This window comes from Peromyscus leucopus, chromosome 9 (genome assembly GCF_004664715.2).
Source record: "Peromyscus leucopus breed LL Stock chromosome 9, UCI_PerLeu_2.1, whole genome shotgun sequence".
NCBI lineage: Eukaryota > Metazoa > Chordata > Mammalia > Rodentia > Cricetidae > Peromyscus > Peromyscus leucopus.
Window position 1 is genome coordinate 64129747 of NC_051070.1, and position 22662 is coordinate 64152408.

The following is a 22662-nucleotide window of genomic DNA, read 5'->3' on the forward strand; positions in this document are numbered from 1 at the left end:
GGGGAAATGAGTTAAATAGTTGTTGGATGAAGGCACTGTAAAGGGTTCTTAACTAGTTTTTCAGCTACCTTAGTTTTAGTAGGTAAAGGCTTAATAAACCCCACATGAAAAAATGCTGTTCTCAGTCTTTGAACAAGTGCAGGCTCTCAGTGTGCATGTCAGGGCCTAGTAAAAAGCCACAGCTAGCTGGAGCTTCTGGAATAGTCTGATGTTTCAGAGTCTAGGATATCTTACTGCTGTCCAAGAAGATGTAGTAAGTAATCGCACCTTAGTCTGCAGTGTTTTTAAAAAATGAAGCAAGACTATGAATTTGAGGTACTAATAATTAATTTATTCTAATAGATCTCCAGGAAAAGAAGCATTCCTCCCTGTAACCAGGAAAGCTGCAGACCTGGGGAAGAAGGAACCCCCTTTGAGTGTGTCTTTCTGTGGCCATATCTGCTCCAGTGCTTGTCTAATGGAAACACCACTGTCATTGAAGGGAGAAAACCCTCTGCAGCTACCAATCAGATGTCACTTCCAAAGACGACACGCAAAAACAAACTCTCATTCTTCTGCTCTCCACGTGAATTATAAAACGCCCTGTGGACGGAGTCTACGAAATATAGAAGAAGTTTTTCATTACCTTATTGAGACAGAGTGTAACTTTTTATTCACAGACAACTTTTCTTTCAATACTTATGTTCAGTTGACTCGGAATTACCCAAAGCAAGATAAAGTTGTTTCTGAAGTGGATATTAGTAACGGAGTGGAATCAGTGCCGATTTCTTTCTGTAATGAAATTGACAGGAGGAAACTTCCACAGTTTAAGTACAGAAAGACAGTATGGCCCCGAGCATACTACCTAAATTTTTCCAACATGTTTTCTGATTCATGTGACTGTTCTGAGGGCTGTATAGACATGTAAGTAGAAAACAGGACGTTTCAAACAATCTCTAAATGTAGACACAGTTGTCCAGTCCTACTGTGTCTAGGTTGTCATTTTGCCTGTATAAAACCTGTGCACAAATTGTCTAAAATAGATGAAAAGATAGCATTTCATTAGCCATATTCTTTGCCAAAAATGGTAATTTGAAATTTATTTCTTCTAAGAATGAGTATTTCCTTTTATGTAGTGCCATAGTTATAATAGCAATTACAGTGCTGTTTATGAGTGTCATTCATGCCCAAACACTTTAAAATCCATTCATTCTCTTTGTCATCACAAAAGCCTGTGTGTTAGGTAATATATTTCTGTCATACAAATAAGAAAATTAGTCTTCAGAAATAAATTCAAAGAGATCACAGACAAATTGGAGAGGCAGTATTTGAACCTTTGATCCTAATTTCTGTGCAACTTGTTATATTTTACTTTTACAAACTAAGTATCATTACTGGCTAATATTTTGGAATGTCAGTGTACTCACAACTACTATTCTTTAACCATTATATTGACATTCCATCAAGAAAATGAAAACATGTTCTGATATGTTAAGACCTTGAGAAACATTTTCTTTTAAAGATGTGTAATACTTATGCATTGTAGGTTTGATGATAATAGGGTAGATTTCTGTTATATGTATAGTTAACTACACAAATTTAGCTGCCTATACTAAGTAAAAGAAAAAGGGAAGTTATTTTAATACAGTTTTTCCCTCATTATCTGAGAGGTATACTCAAGGGCCACTGAATGCTTAAAATCCTGTATTAGTAACAAAGTCTATTTATTTGTGCTTTTTTTTTTTTTTTTACAAACCCAAAGCATTGTAAGTATCTCTTTTTAAAACTTATTTATTTATTTACTTACTTACTTATTTATTTATTTATTTATTTATTTATTTATTCATGCATTGGTGTTTTGCCTTCATATATGTATGTGTGAGGGTGTCAGGTTCCCTGGAATTGGAGTCACAGACAGTTGTGAGCAGCCATGTGAGTACTGGAAATCGAACCCTGGTCCCCTGGAAGAGCAGTCAGTCCTTTTAACCACTGAGCCATATCTCCAGCCACCACATTGCAAGTATCTTGATCTGACAATCAATATGGTTGTTTAGTGACTAACTAGCTGGTAAGCCATGGGATCTGCCTGTCGTCATTTTTCATTTTGTATTGAAAAGATGGTGAAAACTATGTATACTACAGCAGTTTCTTCCTTTGCAGTAGCTTCAGTTCCTATGGTCAACTGTAGTCTAGAAATATTGGGCTGGAGAGATGTTTCAGAGTTTAAGAGCACTGGCTACTCTTCAGAGGACCCAGGTTTAATACACAACACCACATGTCAATTCACATCCAGTACCAAGGGATCCACTACCCTCCCTGGGCAACAAGCGTCAGGCACACAAGTGGTGCACAGATACACATTCAGACAAAACACCCATATACATTGATAATAAAAATAACAATAATAATAGTAATAGACATTAAGTGGAAAATTTCATATACATTCAATTAAGTTTTAAACTACATGCTGTTTGGAGTCATGTGATGGAATACCCCACTTTATCTCACCTGGAATGTGAATCATCTCATTGTCCACAATGTTCACGACCTATCTGTCACATAACAGCTACATTGATTATCAGATCAAGTGTCATACTCTTAATACATTCAAGTAAGACTTATTTTACTTAATAATGGCCCCAGAGGATACAAGTAATGATGTGCAGGAAAATAAAGCATGCAAGGGCAGACTAATTCTGGTATTGTGGCAATGTTTCAGAGTATTGGGAAAAGCACAAATAAATAGACTTTATAAACTAACACAAGATTTTAAGCATTCAGGGGTTGAATATAACTCTCAGCTAATGAGGGAATAACTGTTAAAATAATCTATGATAGAAGAGCAGAACTAAGACTATCAGTAAACAAGCATCTGATGAGTAAAATATCCATTTTCAAAAGTTAAAACTCATATAATAAAATATCTGTTGCATGGTCAGATAGCTCAGTGCAGTTTATATTAGTTGTAATAAGCTTTTGGTTGTTATTATTTTCATATAGGCTGATTGTGTTTAGAAGAGTTTTCGTATAGTCCTTGAGCAAAACCCCTATTATTGATAAAGGTATACCACTTTATTTTTTTTTTTTGGTTTTTCGAGCCAGGGTTTCTCTGTAGTTTTGGTGCCTATCCTGGATCTCACTCTGTAGACCAGGAAAGCCTCGAACTCACAGAGATCCACCTGGCTCTGCCTCCCAAGTGCTGGGATTAAAGGTGTGCAGCACTACCGCCCAGCAAGGTACACCATTTTTTAATGTCATTTACACTTTTACCAAGTCTCATACCTTGGTGATTTTTTATTCTGACTTCGCTATCCACTGCCTTTCTTTTAGAAAAAAATGTGCTTGTCTTCAGTTGACAGCAAAGAATGCGAAAGCATGGCCCCTGTCACCTGATGCAGTATGTACTGGATATAAATATAAAAGGCTGCAGAGACTCATACCTACTGGGTGAGTAACCTTAAGGATTTGTTGCAAGATGTTTGTGTCGGTGAAGGATGGTACTTTGGTATGTTGTGTGCATGGTGGGGTGGTAAACGTGCCTGTGTGTGTGCACACAACTGGGAGCCAGAGATCAAAGCCAGGTATCTTCCTCAGATACCGTCCACCTTATTTATTTTTTTCAGATAAGGTCTCTCAGTGAGACTGGAGCTTTCCATTTTGGCTAGACCGACTGGCCAGCAGGCCCCAGGATCCACCTGCTTCTGCTGTCCTTGGGTTACATATGTGCTCCACCATTCCCAGCTTTCATATGAGTTCTAAGGATCTGAGTTCAGGTCCTCATGCTTTCATAGCATGCATTTCAACCACTGATCCATCTCCTCAGGCCCAGAGAGTGCTTTCTTTTATTTTGGTCTACAGTCTTATAGATTTTGTTTATATGTGTTTCTAATACTGAAAAATATAAATTACTAAGAGCTAATAACATGAAACCATGTTTTATATTCTTAGAAATGGAAGTCAGAGATCACACGTATATCAAAATATACTCAAACGCTCATCTGCTTCAAGCCTAACTCCTCAGGAAATAAGTGGGTCTGAGTACCATTTTCCCATTAAAACATATGCCTCCAGCACACAGCAGAGGCTGAACGATATTGAGTTAAAAACCAGCCTAAACCACATAGGGAAGCTGTTTCAAAAACAAATGAAGGGGCTGAGAAGCTGAGTCAATGGGAAAGCATGAGGACCTGAGTTCAAATATCCAGCACTTAGATAAAAAGCTATACATGCCTGTAACCCCAGAGCTATTAGTGGTTGAAGACATAGCGCCTCTGGGACTTGCTGGCCTTAGCTTGGCTTTAGGTTCAGTGAAGAGATCCTGTCTCAAAGGACTGAAGCAGAGAGTAGTAGAACACGACACCTGACATCCTTCTCTGGCTTCTGTGCTTGTATGGCTGTGTGCAACACATGCACTAGCATGATCCCCACCCTCACCCCCAAACACACACTAATAATATTATAAGTATATATTTATTAAAAGAAAAAGTGAAATCAGGCGGTGGTGGCGCACGCCTTTAGTCCCAGCACTTGGGAGGCAGAGGCAGGCAGATCTTTGAGAGTTCGAAGCCTGCCTGGTCTACAGTGCGAGATCCAGGAAAGGCACAAAGCTACACAGAGAAACCCTGTCTCGAAAAACCAAAAGAGAGAGAGAGAGAGAGAGAGAAAGTGATTGAAGAGACCTAATTTGTTAGTTGATTATTTTCAGCCTATCAAAATTGATGCTAAGTAATAACACCTATAGAACTACAATTAGAGTTTGATCCTATACATTTCCTTTACACATTTAAAAAGCTAACATTTACTATGTACTGAGTACCATGTTACATATCTAGTAAATATTGTGGTGTGGATGTTGATGAAACAGCCCTATGGGTTAAGCTTTGTTATATAAACATCTCATTTGAGGTTGGAAAGATGGTTAAGTGGTCAAGAGTGCTGGCTGCTCTTCCAAAGGGCTCAGGTTCAAATCCCAGTACCCACATGAGAGTTCACATTGGGCTATACTTCTGGTCTCAGGGATCCAGTCCCTCTTTTGGTTTCTGTGGGCACTAGGCATGCAGGTGGTGCAGTTACACTCACAGGGAAAATATTCTACACTTAAAAGTAAATAAATAAAAATAAACTCCATTTTAAAAACAGAAACTATAGCTAGTAACCCTGGCAATCTAGCCCTAAGCTTTCACACTTCCCTCAGTTTAATTACTAGTTAAGTGAAATAGCAAGATACATTTCACTTTGCATTTTAGGCTATCTAATTTATATTGTCTTATGTCTATGATTGCCAGCATTTTTGAATGCAACCTGTTGTGCAAGTGTAACCGTCAGTTGTGTCAGAACCGAGTTGTCCAACATGGTCCCCAGGTGAGACTACAGGTGTTCAAAAGTGAGAAGAAGGGCTGGGGAGTACGCTGCCTGGATGACATTGACAGAGGGACATTTGTGTGCATTTATTCAGGTAAAGCAAAGCTTTGTTTGCTAATTATTTCCTAGTTGGATCTGTATACATCTGAATACACATTGTCCTTGTGAGCCATTGGCATCCTTTAGCAAGGTGCTGATCAACAAGATGTAGGGGAGCACCAGAGGAGACAAGTGACTGGATCTGGGGTCCCGAAGGGCTGAGATGCCATAGGTGCTTCAGAAAGAGGCACATTGTCTACAGATGCTCTAGAGGAAGGGAAGAAAAGTTCTAAATAAAAAAACTAATAACTCACTAAAGGTAAAAACAACCAATCAAAAACTCCTCAGTGTTTTTTACAAATTAATATTGTAATGAATATTTGCATATGATGATTTAGACAGTTACTTTAAGCATCTCACTTAGTTTCAGGGACTCCAGAGTAGGTCATGTGTGAATCTGTCACACACCACTAACATACTATCCAGCCTGCATAGACATTCATCTTATTTCTCAGACTAAATCTTGAGTGGAAGCTGTTTCTACACCCTAAGTAGTGTCCAGGAAGCGTTGTTGGCAGTCTGTCCAGAGCTAGAACATACAACTACGGTTGACCTAGAAAGATGAGTGGGAACATCTAGCCACTAATTCTAACTTAAGGAGTATGATTTTGAGTCTTGAAAGAAAATACATTAAATGAGCCACAGATTTTAATATTAAACTGAATATGAGCATAATAGTAGGTAGATGTCACAAATTTTAAATAGGTTAGTTTTTAAGAGTTTAAGGTTTTAAACTTTAAAAAATATTTAAACAAGTTTACTTTTCATTGTCTAGAGCACTTTTTTTGTTTTATATTACTATGGATCTCTTTCTTTTTAAAATACAAAAATTGACTGGTGCTTCTTCCAAATAGCTCATATTTATTCTCAATGTAGGACAGTAAGTCTCCCATTAGTCTTTTTTTAGTGCCGTGGAACGATTTTCTTGGATGAGTTACCTATGTTCTAGAATTTGTAGGGTGACTTTATCGTTTCTAGAAATACAGTGCACTCAGAGTCTTTTATTTATAGAGAAGAGATGCCTACTTGCTGGTTGGTAGTGGTTGTTTTCTGTTTTGATCTCTATCTGTTTCATTTCAGGAAGATTACTAAGCAGAGCCACTCCTGAGAAAACTAATACTGATGAAAATGGAAGAGAACAACAAAACAGTGTAAAAAATATGCTTTCCAAAAAGAGGAAAATAGAAGTTGCATGTTCAGATTGTGAAACACATCCTAGAAGTCCTAAAACTGAGAAGTGTCCTACTAAGTTTAGTAGTGATCTCAAAGAGCCTGTTACGTAAGTAAAAACTTCGGATCATGGTATACCCACTTGTTATGGATCAGAGGTGTTTGGGTCTTTTCCCCTCTATGTCTCTCTCTCTCTTCCCACCACCCCTCCCTTAAAACTCTTCTGATCTCACAAACTAAGTTTAACACTTCTAGATATCCAGCATCCTTACCTTGAAAATCCAGCCAACACATTTCCTTTGGTCCATTTCTGGGTTCACTGTGGATAACTTTCATCTGGCTCTTTATGAATGTTATAAATTTTAATTTTATTTTTGTATTTGGAAAGCTTTATTAGGGTCTCTTATTTTTTAAAAAACACATTTTAGCCGGGCTTTGGTGGCACACGCCTTTAATCCCAGTACTTGGAGGCAGAGGCAGTGGGATCTCTGTGAGTTTGAGGCCAGCCTGATTACAGAGCAAGATCCAGCACAGGCACCAAAACTACACAGAGAAACCCTGTCTCAAAAAAAACCCAAAAACCACATTTTAAAATTATTGGTAGCTAATGGTTACCTTTTCCTTCCTGCATTAGATAGTGTAGATGTAATATAGGTTCATTTCTTTTTTTAATGTTTTAATTTTATTTTATTTTATGTGTATTGGTGTTTGGCCTTACCACTTTTGTGCCTAGTGCACTCGGGTCAGAAGTGGGTTTTGAATTCCCAGGGACTGGAGTTACAAATTACAGTTGATTATGAGCTGCCATGTGGGTGCTGGGAATTGAACCCAGGTCCTCTGGAAAAGCACCTAGTGCTTTTAACCAATGAGCCATTTCTCCAGTCCCTAGATTAATTTCTGACAATAAAGGAAGTTTATGAAATAGTGATATTACCTATATTTTATGGTCTAATAAAAGAAACTTTTAGTGATATACAGAATAATTTTTCTTTTCCTTTTCAGGGAAATGAACTACAGAAATATTTCAAGAACTCAGCGTCTCTCAGTCATTAGAAGCCCTAAATTCAAGACAGCTGTTTTTCATTACAATGAGAAAAGCATGGTAATAACTACAAGATCAAACTGAGCATAATGGCACCTTAGTCCATAGGTGTTGTCTGTGACTTTGGAAGCACTAGCCAAAGCAGCCACACTTCAAATCTTTCTTTTGGACTCTTAAAGATACATTACTCTAGAAGTTCTGCCCACATCACTGTGTAGGATCCTTAGTGTAATGCTAGCAAGGCTAGTGCTTGGGAGGCCAATTCAGGAGGATCATGAGTTTGAAGTCAACTTGGGCTATATAGCAAGACACTATCTTGAAAAAAGAAGAGACACCTTTCAAAGGCCATTAACCATTATCTTACCTTTTTAGCCTCTACTAAAATGTTTATGCTACATAATACATGTAGGATTTATTTTATTGTTTTGAACATACAGGCTATTTGAGTCTGAGATACAGACAGATTTATTGTACTTTTAGCCCAAATAATATCTTGACAATTGTTGTAGTTGTAGCTTACTAAAGTGCCTGGAAGTGGGCAGTGTAAACGGGGCACATGTGCTGGCTCCACTTATTTCAAGGCTCCTTACAGTACCAACCTTGTGCCTTTTCAAAACTAACCTACTATATACAGCCTAGAAAGAGTGATCCTTGGTGAAAGAGGCCCAGCTGCTAAGCACTTTTTCCTGATTTAGAGAATACAGCTGTCTTTCTTACTTTCTTTGAAGGGATTTGTTTCCTCAGAATCTACCACTCCTGAAGATAAGAATGGATTTAAACCAGCTCACGAACACATAAACTCTAAAGCTAGAGCTCACGGTAGGCTTTATTTCCTTATGGCTGTCTATCTCCCTTGCCTCTTTGTCCCTTTTATTCAGTATCTACCACTTCTTTCCATAGACTTCATAACAAATTGAATGGGTTTGCCATGTGGAAACTGGTAAATTGTATTCCAAATCTGGCCTGCCAGATGTTAATTATAGTTGGTAAAAGAATGCTTCTTACGTTTTTAAATAGTTGAAAAATGAGACAGTGCATAATATTTCGTGACATTTGAGAATTTTATGAACTTACAACACCAGTGTCTGTCAATAAAGTTTTAGTTGAATAAATAGCTTCAGGCATTGATTTACCTGTTTCTGCTTTCCCTCTACATCAGCATACTTGAATAGTCACAACAGAGATCATAGAATTAGAAATCCTTGATGACATTTATAGGCGCTTGTAGACTTCTGGTCTGGTTTCAGCAATGACCTACTACATGGCAGAAGGGGTAGAGTGGATGGCTCTGACTGCATGGTCCATAGGTGTTGTCTGTGACTTTGGAAGCACTAGCCAAAGCAGCCACACTTCAAATCTTTCTTTTGGACTCTTAAAGATACATTACTCTAGAAGTTCTGCCCACATCACTGTGTAGGATCCTTAGTGTAATGCTAGCAAGGCTACAAAATCTTTTTCCACAGAGTACTGTCTTTCAGAGGATATCCTCTACATGATAAATGTTACAACTTGGGCAGACCTGGGTCTGGGAACTTTTGTATTTTGATGGATCCCTTAGTAGAGAGATATGGATGACAGATGCCCTGTTTTGGAGCACAGGCCTGCCACTGCTGCCTCTTCTCCCATTTCATACCCATAATCTGCAACCCTAACTCCTCACCTCGTATTAGAGGATAGATTGGTGGAGGTATGGTTGTTCCTTACTGGGAAATTCTATTAAGAAAGAGCATTTTATATAATAGTTATTTTACCCTTTAATACACATCAGCCATAATGAGTACAGTTGCTTTGGCTCTGTCTGTTTTCATCAGTTGCTAAGTATATGTAGCAGGCAGTCCAAATAATGACACTATATAGCTAGTAGAATCTATCAGAAATCTTTGACTAAAATACAAGTACTGTAGGATCAGCATCCACATGATAATGATTAAACCATGAGCTTTTATTTATTTAGTAAGTAGAATTTCTTTCTAAAAATATTTTTAATTAATAGTTACATGTATTTATGAGTATGGTATGACATTTAGTATACAGTGTGTAATGATCATTTAAAATGGTCCTTATTGGAAATAGACCATTGATTACTGGCAACCATTGCTCTTACTGTGCCATCTGGGACGTGAGAATTACACCTCCTGTCCTACTACATCCCTGCACTTATTAGCCAGCTCACTCTGCCCCTCTTCCTCAGATCCTTCCCAGGCTCCAGTAACCACTATTCTGCTCCTGACTTCTTTGAGATTAATTTTATTTTCCTTTAATATTTTCAAAGATTTTTGCGCCCCCCCCCCTTTAAAAAAAATATTTACCCATTTATTTGAAGGAAAGGAATGTTTCCTTTGTACACATGTACACATGCCATGGCATGCCAAGGTCAAGAGGACAGTTTTTGGGAATCTGTTCTTTCCTTCTACCACATGGGGTGCCAGGGATTGAACTCGGGACTTCAGACTTGGCAGCAAGTACTTTTACCCACTATACCATATCGCCAGCCTAAGATCAACTTTTTAACTAAAGTATAATTTTAGGGGAGAGCACTGAATTATATGGGCATGAGTGGTTTGTTTTTTTTTTTTAAAGTACATGAATTTAGTTATTCTGTCTGACATGTATGCATACTTTGGATGTTCACAAAGGGTTATGTTTACAAAAACTGACTAAGTATATCACTTTTATTGGTTTATAAAAGTACAATTTTTGACTGGTCATTTAAAAAAGGCACCAAACATCAGTATGTACAAGGCCCTGGAAACACAGTTGTTTTTGCTGGAGTTTGAAAAAAAGAACTCCTGACAGAGTTGTCTTAGAACTATGGTATGTTAAAGGCCTAGCCACTCTCTTACATGAGTCTAGAATATACTTAAATGCAGATTCCAGAGTCAATGAAAGGAAAGCTACATTTTTTGGATTTTATATTAAATACATTGATGAGGAACCAACAGGTAGATTCATTAAAAGCTATGATGCCACAGAAAGAAAACATGCTTTAGAAGCTGGGCACACCTGTGTGTTTCTGTATTCTCTGTATGAGTCAGGAAGGTCTTTTTAGTCCTTGAGACTCATTGTTTTCATTTATAAAAGTCGAGTAATACTGCCTACCTTAATGCGTGATAAGGATTAGTACTAATTAAAGCAACTGTCATCTAACTTAATTATAAGTATATGTCCTGACAATTCCTTCTTAACAATGTCTACTAGAGGACTTAAGTTCAAACCAAGTTGGATATTCTGAAGACAGACAGCTGATTGAATCAGATGTGATAGAAGTAACTAAAAGTCAAGAAGACACTTCACCAGAGGGCAGGTGTAAGCACGTAGCCACATCGAATAATGAGAATACTAAAAAGGTGCTTGAAGTTCCAGTAAAAACATCCCAAGAAGGAGAATCGGCAGACTCTCAAAGTCAGCAGGTCTTCTGTGATAAGGAGTTGCCAAGTGAAAGGATGAAGACTTCGTCCCCTTCTCTAGCGAGGCTCAGTAAAGAGAATGTGTTTCTTTTGGATGCTTCAAAAGAAGGAAATGTGGGCCGCTTCCTTAATGTGAGTATCAAGGGTGGAGATGCCTGTTTCTAAGCACTCCTTTCCTTAAAGTTTATCAGGATGATAGGATTAATAGATTCTAAAGACAGACGAAAGCAGTCCTCTGTGTGCCTCTGCATGCTACTTTTTGATGCTTAATTCCTACTGCTAATATGGGAGTGACTATTTAGGGTTTTTTGAGGCTCATACTAATTAATATAAGCTGCTTGAAAGTGCTTGAAACATTTACATTAGAAAACTTATATAACTAGAGAGTTTTCTCTCTGGGTCCCACCAAGAAGCCCCGGCAGTCTGACAGCCCACTTATAAAATAAACACACAGACGCTTATATTGCTTACAAACTGTATGGCCGTAGCAGGCTTCTTGCTAACTGTTCTTATATCTTAAATTAACCCATTTTTATTGATCTATAAGTTGCCACGTGGCTCATGGCTTACCGGTACCTTACATCTTGCTCGTCATGGTGGTGGCTGGCAGGTCTCTCTTCCCTTCCTGTTTACTCAATTCTCATCTCTTCTTGTCCTGCCTGTACTTACTGTCTGGCTATTGGCCAATCAGTGTTTTATTTATATAGAGCGATATCCACAGTAAACTTAAGAGATGGCTGGGCATGGTGGCTCATGCCTGTAATCCCAGTCCTTCTCAGGCTGAGGCAGGAGGATTTCCTGAGTTTTAGACTAGCCTGGGTACAGTGTGAGAACCTGTCTTCAAAACACAAAACAAAACATAAAGTCAAGGAAAAGTAAATTCATCAATCAGTGTTCAGGGCTGGGAAGATGGCTCAGTAAGGGCTTGCCAAGCATGAGGACTTGAGTTTGGATCCCAGCACCCACATAAAAAGCTGGTATGGCCATGTGCATGCTTATAACCCCAGCACTCTTGGGGTTAGAGACAGAGGCTTGCTAGGTCCAGTTTCAGTGAGAGATGCTCTCTCAAGGGATTATGGTGGAACATGATAGAGCTGCATACCCAACATCCTCTGGCTTCCTCATACATACACAGATGTGTGCCTGTGTGTACACAGGCACACAATACCACACATAGTATATCATGATATACAGAGAGATATACACAAAACAAGCATCATGGCATGCACTTGTAATCCGAGCACTGGGGAGAAGACAGGAAGATGCTGGGGCTCACTGGCTGATCTAGCCAATCATCAAGCTCCAAGTTCAATGAGACCTTTTCTCAAAAAATAGGTTACAAAAATTGGTGTATGTATGAAAAAGGTGAAGAGCAATCAAGACTTCTGACATTTGATTTTCAGCTTCTATAGACAGGTGCATGCACGTTTTCACATGTGTGCACAAAACACACAGTATTCAAATTCAACTGTCCAAGTTGCACAAAAAAATTAAATAGGAAATTGTGGTGGTAATCTAATTGTACTGAAATATTATTTTGATTGTATGTTAATAAATAAAGTTGTCTGGGGGTCAGAGCTATTAGAGCCATAGCAAGAGTGTGGCGGTGGTGGCACACGCCTTTAATCCCACAAGATCTCTGTGTGTTCAGGGTCAGAGCTATTAGAGCCATAGCAAGAGTGTGGCGGTGGTGGCACACGCCTTTAATCCCATAAGATCTCTGTGTGTTCAGGGATACAGTCAGCATTGGAGACATATACCTTTAAGACCTAGGGGGCTGTACATTCAGACGGTGACGAGGCAGTCATGTGTTTGGGTTTACAACCAATGAGAAGGCAGAACAACATACTTTAAAAAAACTAACCGACAGGAAGTAGCTCTCTTTTCGCGAAGCTGGGACAGCAGAAGGAAGGGTGAGATTTAGCTCTGAGCTCTGACCTCTTGGCTTTCTCTTTTACATTGTTTCTGTGTTTCTTATTTAATAAGACGGTTGGATACATCAACAGGAAATAATCATCATTCAGACTTAGTGATGGACATATTCAAGGATATTAGAGAGACTTGGTATTTTTATGAGTCTTGTGATGGTAATAGATGTCAATATTGAGAAGATAGTGGGCATCTAAGAAGTGCTGAAATGGTGGTATTTAGAGTACTGTCATGTTACAAGCCTTGGAAAGAGGTTACATGGCTATGTTGAGAAAAACTGACCACTTACATATGTCTCCTCTTCAAAGAAGGTGCTGGTTTGGATTAGGATATAATATTATATTGTGTATACTCTTCATGTTAAAACTCTGAGCCAGGCGGTGGTGGCGCACACCTTTAACCCCAGCACTCGGGAGGCAGAGGAAGGCCGATCTTTGTGAGTTCAAGGCCAGCCTGGTCTACAAAGCGAGTTCCAGGAAAGGCGCAAAACTATACAGAGAAACCCTGTCTCGAAAAAGCAAAAAAAAAAAAAAAAAACCTCTGTAAATATTTGTTTATTTTCAAGGCCTTTTCCATGTATGTATGTATGTATGTATTTTGTTTTTTTCAGGACAGGGTTTCTTTTCTGTATAGTTCTGGCTGTCCTGGAACTTTGTAGACCAGGCTAGCCTCAAACTCAGAGATCTGCCTGCCTCTGCTTCCCAGAGCTGGGACTAAAGAAAGATGTGTGTGGGCACTGCTCAGCTAAGGCCTTCCTTTGAAAAGTATTATGCTGCCAATTTCCCTGACCCCATTCTGTGACTCTTTGTTTATTCTGCCCCCACCTCATCCCCAGCTCTACAAATGCAAGGAAATGCATATGTGGTGTTCTTTCTTGTATAGCTTATTCACTTTGTGAGTGTGTAAGTGCATGGGGTGGCCTGCATGCACATGTGTGCCTGTGTGTTTGGGAGCCAGAGGTCAATCCTAAGTTGTTCCTTTAGTGCCATTCACCTTAGTTTTTTAAAACTAGATTATTCATTGGCCTCCAACTCACCAATCAGGCTGGGCTGTCTGGCAGCAAGCCCCAGGGATCCTCCTCTCTCTACCTTCCCAGTCCTGATAACACAACCATGTGCCACCACACCTAGCTTTTTCACCTGGGGTCTAGGGATTGAGCTCAGGTCTACTTGCTTGCATAGCAAGTATATTACTGATTGAGCTCGCTCGCGCTCTCTCTCTCTCTCTCTCTTTCCCCGAAGACAGTATTTCTCTGTATAGTTCTGGCTCTTCTGGTACTTGCTTTGTAGACCAGGCTGGTCTCAAACTCAGAGAAATCTCCCTTCCTCTGCTTCCCGAGTACTGAGATTAAAAGCATGCATCACCACCGCCCAGCTTGAGCTATTTCTTATATTCACTCTTTGAGTTAACAATACTATCTTGAAGATCATTATGTATCAGTGCAGAGGAGCTCCTGGTACTTTTCTTTTTTACATTTAGTTATTTATTTTGTATGTGGGGTGGGTATACATACATGTCACATGCATGTGTGGAGGTTAGGGAACAACTTGAAAAGTTGGTACTCCCCTTTTTACCATGTAAGTTCCAGGAATCAAACTCAAGTTGTCAAGCTTGTTGGCAAATGCCTTTACCTACTGAGCCATCTCTCACTGGCCCTGATTCTTGTTAGCATGTTTCTCCTTTTATGCTGTATGGAATTTCTTTGTGTCATTCTTAAGTAGCTCTCTATAGGTAAGTATTATTTCCAAATGTTTCCTGTTTTAAAACTGTTTATTAACAATCTGACACATAGATACTTATGCAGATGGCTCTGTACAGTATACTTTTTAATATAGTGTTGTTGAGTCGAAAGATAAATGCATTTATAATATTAAGTACTGACAAACAATCCCCATTTAAGGGGTTTTATTTTATATTTCAGCAAGATACCTGAATGGCTTTACTGAATGGGTTCAAAATGAGAAAGATGAAATCAGTGAGATATGTAGGAAACAGTGATATTCACATACTTTAAATAACAAGGTTCTAAATTTTATGCTGTGTGTAACCTTTGTGTTTAATTCTTTTTGTTTTTAAACAGCATAGTTGTTCCCCAAATCTCTGTGTACAGAACGTTTTTGTAGAAACACATGACAGGAATTTCCCACTGGTCGCCTTCTTCACCAACAGGTTTGCAGTTGTTTTACTTATACAATTTAATGCTGCAGCTATGACTTTTAAAATAGTAAATATGAAAAAAGTATGAAAAGATGAAACATAGCCCTAAATATCAAGGTATACTAAAGTAGTCAGTTATCCGAAACTGTTAACTAGTCAGTTAAAAATTTAAACCATTGGAATTTCTATTATTATTCTCATTTAGAATTAATTTCTTAAGGGGCTGAAGACATCAGATTACATAGTTCAGTTCAGAGGAACGTGAGGAAGAGTGTTGTATCATTTTTGTTTTGATCAAAAGAGTTCCCATTTGTATTGTGCATATTCATAATATAGTATTAAAACAAACTTCCTATAAACATTTTCTTTTACAACACTTAATAACATTGTATATGTTGGAGAAAGCCTTCAGTAATTTTGCAGAAGAGATTCATTTAGCTTTCGGTTGTTTTTGTGACAGGGTCTTGCCATTTACCCTTTGCTGACCTGGGACTCAGTACATAGCCCAGGTTGGCCATGAACTCTTTGTTGTTGTTGTTTTGTTTTGTGTTGTGTTGTTTTGAGACAGTGATTCTTTGTGTAATTTGCTGGAACTCAGATCCACCTACCTCTTCCTCTTGAGTGCTGGGATTGAAGGCCTCACCTAGACCTTTACTTTTCTTTAAGATAATTTTTTAATCTACTTCAAATGTACTCCCAGATCCACAGAAAGATTTAATAATCTTTAAAATTGTTTAAAAGTATTAGTAAGAAAATGTAAGAGAATTTTAGTTATGAAGAAACAGGGTGTGGACATGAATTAGCATTTTAAAAGTAAAGTAGCTTATAGACTGGGAATACAGCCTGGCATTAGAACACCCAACATGCACAAAGCTATGGCTCTGACCACTGGCACAGGTAGAAAGAGTGGATGAGTGCTGCAGAGGTAAGGTGTAGTCAGTGCTGTGAGACAGCATGTCAGGGATCACTGTGGAGATAGATGTATGCATTATTTTAGAACAAATGACAAGTGATTGACTTTGTTTTAGGACACTGGCCATCAAATACATATGACACCTACACTTGAATTTCTAGAAAAGGGCAAATGCCAACTGTCTTGAAAGGGTCGATGTTAGGAGATCCTGGTCCATCACATGATCACCATAGCCAGGTAGAAAAATCTGAGGAAAACAGTGGAACTGGCTGCGTACCTGTACAGGGAACACTTCTTGGACAGCCTGTTGCCGGGTGATACAGACCCAGGATTGTTTACATATATCATGTTCACAGTTGCATCCATTGAAGGAAGATAGACAGGTACTGAATGACTCCAGGATGTAGATCCCTCCATTCAGACAGCAAGATTGATTTAGCAACTTGCTGCAGGTTCTTCCTGGTTCTGAATATAGTCATCTCTGACTGCCAGGTCTTCCAGAGATAGAATAACAGCTCACAGCCCAACACAGCAGTGAGTCCCGATTCAGAGGTGCTGGAAATGGCCACAAGCAAAACAATACTGAATGAGAAGTGCACTAGCTTCCAGTTCTTAAAAATGTAGGAGAAAAATACAAAAAGAAAAATATTGAGGAAAAAAAATAGTAAATGGCTTTAATTCACAAAATCATTGCCAAAACACCCAAAGGAAAACATTAATATCCTGAAGTAAAAATAGCAATTGAAAAAGAAAGCTATCTCACATAAGAAATATGCCCATTTCCTGTATCTTTTTTTTTTTTTTTTCCTTTTTCTTTTTGGTTTTCTCAAGACAGGGTTTCTCAGTGTAGTTTGGTGCCTGTCTTGGACATCGCTCTGTAGAACAGGCTGGCCTCGAACTCACAGAGCTCCACCTGGCTCTGCCTCCCAAGTGCTGGGATTAAAGGCGTGCATCACCGCCGCCCAGCCTCCTGTATCTTTTTTAATGTCTGAATTATTCCATTTGCTTGTGTGCCACGGACTTCACGTTTATAAAACACCATTCCTCATAGACAGACAGACTTTCTTACACAGGATTTTGGGAGAGTTGAAATAAAAGTCAAATGATTACTCCTAATAAAGTTTATCTTAAATGGTGGATGATGTAGAGAGAGAGAATAGATCAACTTTAGGATGGTTAATTTTGTCAATATGAAAATTGGCATATTCAAGGTTGATTCATGTGGAATTATTTAGGATGATTTATGATTCTTTTTTATTTCTACTTTCTAGGTATGTGAAAGCAAGAACAGAACTAACATGGGATTATGGTTATGAAGCTGGGACCATGCCTGAAAAGGAAATCCTCTGCCAATGTGGGGTTAATAAGTGTCGGAAAAAAATAATATAATTGATGTCTATTCAGGAAATTATCTGGTCAAGCTGGAACTACATCAGTTGTCAATGAAATCTTGTTTAATCCTTCTGTTTCCCTTGGTCAGGGTATTCATGTTTTTTGTATGATTTTGTATAACTTAGGTCAGAAACAAAATGAGAACACTCTCATATGCATCAAGTATCACTTGTTATTGTTAATCAACTTTACATGAGTAGAATGTAAATAGTATATTTTATGTACATACCACTGTATAATTTGTATTTTATATATTAAGACAAAAATTATAATAGAATTTGTATGTTTCTAAATTGTTTTGTGATTATTATTTTTAATTTATGTTCCAAAGGACCAAATTTTACATCTTTAACCTACAAAGTTGGTATTGAATTCCTGGCAATTCATTGACCATTATGAACTACAAATGAGGGGCAAGAATGTGTAGGCGAACTTTATGCACATTAATTGAAAGTATTCTTCTTTGTTGGGAATTGAACCCATGGCCTCTTGCATGCTAGGCAGTTACTCTACCACAAAGCTACATCTTCAGCCCTTTAAAGTTATTTATTACTTCATTGTCCCATTAACCACTCCAGTAGGAGACCATTCTGGACACACTTTTTGAAGATGAAACTTCATTTCCAGATTTGCTGTAGTGCCTTGGTGCACAAGACAAAAGCACAGAAACCTGGAAGAACATTAATACTTTTTTCTACACAGAGTAGAGCTACAAGTAAAGGGAATCTTGAAGCTAGTCAAAATTGTGTTATGTAGAATGAAAGGAATCTTATTAAATAGGGAACGACAGTTTGAGCTGCAGGCAAGTGAGTCAAGATATTCACAGCAATGATGCAAGGGTTTTAGTAACTGTTAGTTACTGTGTGTATCAATTAGACAAACACATTAGGAACTAACACTAGTTTCTAATGATACATCAGTGTTGTATGAAGTGAGGAGACTTGATTGTTAGGGGAACTTGTTTGGTCCAAAGGGGACTTTTGTGAAACAGCCTCTGTGTCCTCAAGGTCTCCCTTTGGAGTCCATTTGACTTCCAGAAAAAGGAGTTTTATCAATGGCATCCTTTGGAGAAAGTTCTCCAGAAACCTTGATCTACATTACCTCATGTTGGGCCACCGCCAACACTCTCCAGTTGATAGCCTAGACTTCTACTTTTCCGTTTTTCCCCCAAAGTGGATGGAACAATAACTTGAAAACAAAACTGAGAAGTAAATGTGTTGAGATTCCATGCTTGGGATGTCTGTTTTAGACTTTAGTGGTGTTTTGGCAGGGTGTCAAAAGTCAAGGTGTACTTGACTTTTGGAGTGTTGCCGTTGTCCCGCTGTGCTGTCTCTAGGAAAGGTTTGTTTCGAGTGCGTGGTGAGTTTTCAGGCTGAAAACTTTGTCCTTCCATGTAAGAAAACCTTAAACAGTTTAAAGATTTCTATTCTCTTTGGAATTAGTTACCTAAATGTTAGAATTAAAAATTGGCTTTCTGATTTTTTTAATGTGATACTTTTACTAATTCTTTGAGAATTTCATACAGTGTAGTTTGGTCATATTTGCCTATATCCATCCACTATCTTCCCACTTCCAACTTCATGTTTTGTTTTTTGTATTTTTTTTTTTAAATAACCCACCAACTTCAATTTACACTGCCCACATGCTCCTGAGTATGTGGCCACCAGGTGCCATACCCTTAAAGAAAACTTACTCTCGGGGGCTGGAGAGATGGCTCAGTGGTTAAGAACACAGACTGCTCTTCCAGAGGTCCTGAGTTCAGTTCCTAGCACCCACATGGCAGCTCACAACTCTCTGTAACTCCAGGATCCAATATCCTCAAATACATACAGGCAAAATGCCAATAAAATAAAAAGAAAAGAAAACTTACTCTCCTTGCACCCAAAGCCATAAACTATGATAATATCTCCTCAGGGTTGGGGCTCACGAGCTCTACCTCATGCTAGAAGGCTGACCAGTTTGATCTTTTGCAGGCAGCCACAGCTGCTGTAAGTTCACGACAGTAGAGAACCTGTCTGTCCAGAAGACCATTTCCATTTAGTCCTTCCTGAATTCTAGCATTTGCAGTCATTCTGCCCTTTCTTCTGTAACAATTCCTGAGCCAGCTTTCTGACTTTTTAAAATTATAACTGTAACACAAATTTTAAAGGTCTTATAAGAAAAAACCCAGAGCCAGGCACTGGGGTGAAAGCTGAAAGATCAGAGAAGCAGAACAGCCAACCACTAGCTTACCTTTACAAAATCCTCAGCCTCAAGAGAGCGAGTTCCTGTTTCCTCACACCTTATATACCTTTCTGTGTCCTGCCATATTACTTCCTGGGATTAAAGGTGTGAGCCACCACTGCTTGCTTCTGTTCCTCTCATGTAGCCCAGTGTGGCCTTGAACTCACAGATATCCAGATGGATCTCTGCCTCCTGAGTCACAGGATTAAAGGTGTGTGCCACCACTGCCTGACCTCTATGTCTAATTTAGTGGCTGGCTCTGTCCTCTGAGCCCTAGGTAAGCTTTACTGGGATACGCAATATATCACCACATATAACTTTGTTTTTTGAGATAATAAATTTACATAATTTTCCCCTTCCCTTTTCTCTCTCCAATACCTCCAAGTACCCTGCCCCCTTGTTCTCTGTCAAATTCATGGTTTTTTTCTTTAATTATGTGTGTGTATATTTATTTAGGAATATATATATATATATATATGAATATGTGCATACTCCTAAATAAATAAATACATACTGCTCAGTCTATAGAATGTTACTTGTATGTACACGTTTTCAAGGTTGGTATTGGATAACCAGTTGAGGCGGTTTTCCCTGGGGAAGACTATTTCTTCTGATTTCAGCATTCCTCAGTAACCTGTAGTTCTTTGTCTAGGGTTGAGGCCTTCTGAGCTTTTCCCTTTCCATGTTAGCATGTCTTTTGGTGTTGTCCTTGTTCAGCCGATGTTTAGGCAGTCATGTGGTGAGACTTCATGGCTGTAGCTTCCCTGTTGTTTCTAGGAAATACTGTCTCAGAGCAGACTTCCTGTTCCTCTGGCTTTAACCTTTCTGCCTCCTCTTCCACAATGATGTGTAGGTGGAGGAATTGTGTTGATGTATTTGTTGGGACTGGGCTCTACAACTGCATTGTGATCAGCTATCGTCTATAAGGCTCTCCATCTGTTTTTGCAAAGAGAAGATTCTTGGATGAAGGGTAGAGCTATATTTATCTATGTGTATAAGGACAAATGTTTAGAATGTATTAGGGATTGTGCTGGTTTGGTAAAGTAGCAGCTGTAGGTTCTTCAAGATCCATGATTTCACTAGCCTTGGAAAATTGGCTAGATTTCCAGTACCAGGCATGATTTTCTTCTTGTTGAGCAGGTCTTAAGAACAATTCCAGAGCTGTTAGTTACTGTGTATATTGATTAGACAGACCTATTAGGAACTAACACCAAGTTTGCAATGATACATTGGTGTTGCATTAGGAAATAAAAGCACTCCCCCTTGGAGTCATTTTACCAAGAGTGAGTCCAGGTTTGAATTCTCTACTTCATGTTCCCTGTGTCACCCATCTTCTGTCTGTTGCATGAGTCTGAATCTGTGCCTGCCTGAAGAATGCTGTCTTGTGAATCTGTCCCCGTGTGTAACTGTCCTGCATATGTGTGTGTCTATTGTGTGGATGTTCCTCAAAAGGGCCTTTGTTCTGTATTTATTGAACAGCATAGAAAGGATCATGTGGAGAAAAGAATAAAATACTTCTCAGAAATCTTGAAAAAGTTATTGGTTTCAACTGATCCCAATTGACCCATAGTACAAGCAGTATTATAAATATTGTTTCTCAACTAATATTCACAAATGGATGCTTTCAACCTTTAAGATAGCTGGTTGCTTCCCTCTTTCAGAAGCTTGCATAGAACCTTCTGGTACCATGAAAGTTAGTCTTTAGGGAAGAGATTCGCAAGTCTTAATGTCTCACCTCTGTGAGCAACCAAGGGCAGTAGCAATAGCCAGTGTCTTTTGGGAGTCTCTTGGACAACTCTGGCCAACAAATCGAAAGAGGGCTTCCTGTACCTGGTGTTGGGGGTCTTGCTAGATAGTCTCTGGCACTTGGAGGGAGCACTGCCAGCTAAAATGAGAAATTTCATTTAAATTATATAAGTGAACACAGACTGATATGTATTATAGGTGTTTTAGCTAGATATACTGATGATTCTTGGGACTTTTTCAGACATCCTTACTATTATTTTAACATCTTCCTCTCCTTCCTGTATTTATGCCCCCTACCTCACACACACTTTCTGATTTCTTTTTATTTTTAGCTTTGCCTTCCTCCTCTGCTTTATAGGAACCCAATCTCCAAATTTTCTATTGCATTGTATTTTTCTAGTCTGTTAATTTTCATTTCTTTTGGTTGATGTGAGTATGGACATTGTATGTTCCACTTTATCAAGCTCCATCTGTCCCCTTGAGACCATCTGCATTGAACCTGGCTTGCCATTTCCTCTCGACTGGGTACCGGCAAGCCTAGCATTCTCCTGTCTCTGTCCCCTAAAGTCTTGAAATTACTGGTACACACTCACCCTGACTTCCATGGAGTGCGAGGAGTGGAGACCTTGGGTCCTTGTGTTTCCACAGCTGGCACTCTAACCACTGCTCCATCTTTCCAGCCCCTGCAAGTTTTCTTCCTAAGAGCTTTCTTTTCTTCTTTGAGAAGTCTTTGTTTGTTTGAGACAGACAATGTAGCCCTGGCTGCCTCAGATTCATAGAGATTGGCCTGCCTCTGTCTCCTGGTACTGGGGTTAAAGGTGTGTGCCACCATGCCAAGGGAGAATCCTTTAAAGAATCCTGTTCGGGTCCATAGCTATAATAGCTATGTCTTTTAAGATATTAGGTATGAGCCAAAGCGGTGGCTCAGCAGGTAAAGGCACATGCTGCCACGCCCGACAGCCTGACTTCGGTCCCTGGGACTCACATGATAAGAGGGGATTACTATAACCTGAAGTGACTCTGACTGCCATGTGTGTCATGGCACACATGTGCACACATTGAAATGCACACTAATAAAAGTTGATTACACTATTTAAATGTGTATGTGTGTGTACCTGCACATACAAACATTCATGTGGATATTTTCCGTCAAGGCCTCTCTCTGTTCTCCCCCAACCCCACCCCAATCTTGCTATGGTCTTTCTCTTTAAAGTTAGAGGCTTTCCTCAGAATTATAGATCTTG

At 38.9% G+C, this 22662-nt stretch overlaps 1 protein-coding gene across 1 annotated transcript in view; it reads left to right on the plus strand.

Annotated features, from left to right (window-relative positions):
* The window catches only part of Setdb2 (SET domain bifurcated histone lysine methyltransferase 2), a 37724-nt gene extending 19982 nt beyond the window's left edge, over nt 1-17742 (plus strand). The window contains exons 6-14 of the mRNA XM_028870384.2: nt 343-903; nt 3310-3426; nt 5265-5434; nt 6520-6718; nt 7612-7711; nt 8380-8470; nt 10850-11190; nt 15068-15156; nt 17329-17742. Of these exons, the coding sequence (XP_028726217.1) occupies nt 343-903; nt 3310-3426; nt 5265-5434; nt 6520-6718; nt 7612-7711; nt 8380-8470; nt 10850-11190; nt 15068-15156; nt 17329-17446 (1786 nt within the window). The 3' untranslated portion in view covers nt 17447-17742. The remainder of the gene's footprint in view (nt 1-342; nt 904-3309; nt 3427-5264; nt 5435-6519; nt 6719-7611; nt 7712-8379; nt 8471-10849; nt 11191-15067; nt 15157-17328) is intronic.
* The last annotated feature ends 4920 nt before the right edge of the window (nt 17743-22662 follow it).